The following is a 3,529-nucleotide window of genomic DNA, read 5'->3' on the forward strand; positions in this document are numbered from 1 at the left end:
AAGAACCTTAAAAATCCACAAGCCCACAGCCATGAAGGGCTTGAAAAGAGAGCTCTTCCAAAGCAAAGTGGCGATCGAGTCACTTGGACTCTGTGAGGAGATTTCAGCCACTTGACATGAGAGTTCCCCCACCTAATATATATATATATATATATCCATAAAAAAAACTTTTTTTTCAGTTTTTGATTTTTATTACTATACTTTGTTATTTCTTTCTACTGTTTACAGAACAAACAGTGAAGAAAACTGATGCCCCTCAACATGCTGCCCTGGGCTAAGGCCCATATGGCACATGTATTAGGCCGGCCCTGGTGAAGTGTCCTGTGAGGACGACGCAGAAAATCAAGAAAATTTTGCCTTTGATAATATACAATAAGAAAAGGGACCACCCAATTTTTAAACTCGCTGAAATTTCATCATTCCTGCATTAGTTGGAGAAGTTACATATTCTCATACATCAGTGGTGGGAACGTACATAGCTAGCAAAGATATTATTACTCGGTACTAATAAGTCACTAACTAAAGGCATCGTAGCTTATGAAAAGCTATCTGAATCCACTTCTAATAAAAAATTAGAGTAACGTATTTTTATTTTTATTTTTTGGTTTCAATTTGATACTTGAATTTAATTTTAATGTTCAATGTGATGCTTAATTTTCATTTTAATCTCTAATTAGATACTTCAATTTAACTTTTAAATTCAAAACATAGTTTTTTCTCCAAATTGATAGTTTATATTATGTTAGGGTTCCTAAGCCAAAGTTGAAGGGTTAAGTTTATTTTAATTTATTAAAATTATAATTAAATTGATAGAATATATAAGTAATAATGATCAAATATGTAATTATATTAAATATTTTAACTGCAACATCAACTTTTCTGTTAAATATTAACCGCAAGAAGCTTAACTGAATACATTTAAATAGTCAAGTGATCATTGTTATATTTTACCCTTCATTTTAAATAATTCACCTTTAATTTATAATTATACGTTTAGTTCTATATAATTTTAAATGTAATATATTAAAGTAACGGTGTTCATCGCCGCTAGTAGAGTGTGATAAAATTTTCCTTAAAAAATAGACCATGAGCCAACTTTATCTTAACAAATTCTGCGATTATTAATTTAAACTAAAATTAAACCAACTATAAACTTAGATTTGTTCTACACAAATCTAAATCTTCAACTTAATTTGGTGTAAATACATGAAATTAGCACATTTCCTCAATCCTAAATCCAAAGAAAATCGTAACAAAATATCAACCAATCAATTCGCAGCATTCCTTTGGATTTGCTTACGTGTCAATTTTTGAGTTGCTTACAAAATTTTTTAGAAACTTTGGAATTGCTTAAGTAGGTTTTTTAGTTTCATAGAATATATGAGCATTGATCAGCAAATCTACGCTCCAACTGTTGTCTTCTAATTTGAGTAGTTGTCTGATGAATCTCAAAGATCGAAGCCGTAGAAAGGCAAGCTCATTCCTTCTGTTTCCCCTTTTCCTCGGCCCGTTGTCAACCGCGCAATCCCGGATTCGCCGCCGCCCTATCGTCCCGGTCCGGTTGGAACAAGATTCCACACAAAATTGGCGATCTTAATGGTGGTATTAGTGATGGTTTGTTTCATCATGGGATATTTTTGCGGTGACTTGAGGGATTGGGCGGAAAGGAGAATTCAACGCCGGAACTGGGATTCCTCTACAAATCTCAGGGGACGATCTAGGAGTTTGACACGTGGACTCGACTCATCGGTGATTGAAACTTTCCCGACGTTTCTCTACTCGACGTTTAAAGGAGTCAAGACGGGGAAAGCCACTCTCGAATGCGCTATTTGCTTGAACGAGTTCGAAGACGAGGAAACGCTGCGTTTGATACCCAGATGCAGTCATTTGTTCCATCATGATTGCATCGACGCTTGGCTCTATGCTCATTCCACGTGTCCAGTTTGCCGCACCGATCTGGTGCTAAAATCCAACGAGACCATCACCGTCACCCCGATTCAGGGGGTTACAGAAGTAGGAGTTTAGGGAGGAATTAATTCGTCTATGAAAAGCTGGATCAGTGGGGGACACCTTTTTTTCTAAGACCCATTTGTTTTGTTCACCGAGATTGATGCTTGCTGGTGGCGATGACGAAGGGCCACCCACTGATCTGTTTAAATTCAATAACGCAAGTTCATCCTTGGTTTATTAGAGAGTTCGGTTAGTTTAACTTCTCATCATTAATTAGTCATCATGCATGCAAAGTTTTTTGTTTTTTTGGGTCAGTTCTTGATACAGGTACACATGACCCACACTTAAGTGTGACTTGAACTTCTTTATCCAAGGAAAAATGGGGTTAGTAGGCTTCTGTTCGATATCGTACGAATTCAACATCTTTATTTATTGCACGCTACTCTCACACACTGCAAAGAGATTTAGGACACGATAAGTATGCTACCATCGACAAGCACACATGAATATCATTTACGATAAATATTATTGATTTAATTTATAAAAATTTAAAATTTTAAACGATTAAATATATAATTATAAATTAATTAAAAATTTAAAAGTAATTTATTTAAAGTAAATGATAAATTATACTAGTGATTACTAATTATTGTCTCTTTTCGTTTTAACTATCATTTTTAAAATTTTGTCAATCATGTCACTCAACTATTTAAATGTATTCAACTAAGCCACTTGTCGTTGATGTTTAACAAAGAAGATGATGTGACAGTTAAAATATTAGTATAATTACACATTTGATCACTATTACTTATATATTTTGTCAATTTGATTTTAATTTTAATAAACTAAAATAAACTTAACCCACAAATCAAATTGTATGATGTGTTACTGGTGCCACCTGTAATGACATGTGTCACCCTCTAGAGGAAATAAAATTTTAGACGCTTAAATGATGCTCAAAGGATCGAACATAGGGTTCCTAGGTTGAAAAAGCATGGCTCAACTATCGAGCCAAAGTAGTTAATTGATTCAAATTTAACTACGTATGTTATTTATGTTGTATATTAATGTAAACTTAAATTCTTAATTTTTATATATCTTAACTTAAATTCATATATTAAATTAATTTTACATCTTAACGCTAAAAATATATTTTATTTTTATTTTAACTTAAAAACATATTTTAGTATTTATCTAAACTTAAAAAATATATTTTATTATTATCTTAACTTATTGCATAAATTATATTCTTAAAAAATATTATATAATTTATTATATAATTTAAGTTAAAATAAGAATAAAATATATGTTTTAAGTTAAAATAAAAATTAATTATATTTAATAATTTGAGGCAAGAATGAAATATATTAAATAATTTAACTTAAAACATAATTTATGTAATAAGTTAAGATGAGAATAAAATATATTTTTTAAGTTAAGATATAGATTAAAATATATTTTTAAGTTAAAACAAAAACAAAATATATTTAATAAGTTAAAAAAAATATAAATTTTTTAATGTTAAAATTTAAAATTAATTTAATATGTGAATTTAAGTTAAAATATATAAAATATTAAG

The 3,529-nt window shown here is 30.5% G+C and overlaps 1 protein-coding gene across 1 annotated transcript; it reads left to right on the forward strand.

Moving 5' to 3' along the window:
• The first annotated feature begins 1,466 nt into the window (after positions 1-1,466).
• LOC120118753 (RING-H2 finger protein ATL11-like) lies at positions 1,467-2,108 on the forward strand. Its single transcript, XM_039138744.1, has one exon. The coding sequence runs from the start codon at positions 1,597-1,599 to the stop codon at positions 2,023-2,025; it is 429 nt and encodes a 142-aa protein (XP_038994675.1). The 5' UTR covers positions 1,467-1,596; the 3' UTR covers positions 2,026-2,108.
• The last annotated feature ends 1,421 nt before the right edge of the window (positions 2,109-3,529 follow it).

This window comes from Hibiscus syriacus, unplaced genomic scaffold (genome assembly GCF_006381635.1).
Source record: "Hibiscus syriacus cultivar Baekdansim isolate YM2019G1 unplaced genomic scaffold, ASM638163v2 tig00110328_pilon, whole genome shotgun sequence".
Lineage (NCBI taxonomy): Eukaryota > Viridiplantae > Streptophyta > Magnoliopsida > Malvales > Malvaceae > Hibiscus > Hibiscus syriacus.

Bases quoted from the DNA above. Each gene is read 5' to 3' on its own strand.
- LOC120118753 (XM_039138744.1), top strand. From the start codon at position 1,597: ATGGTGGTATTAGTGATGGTTTGTTTCATCATGGGATATTTTTGCGGT.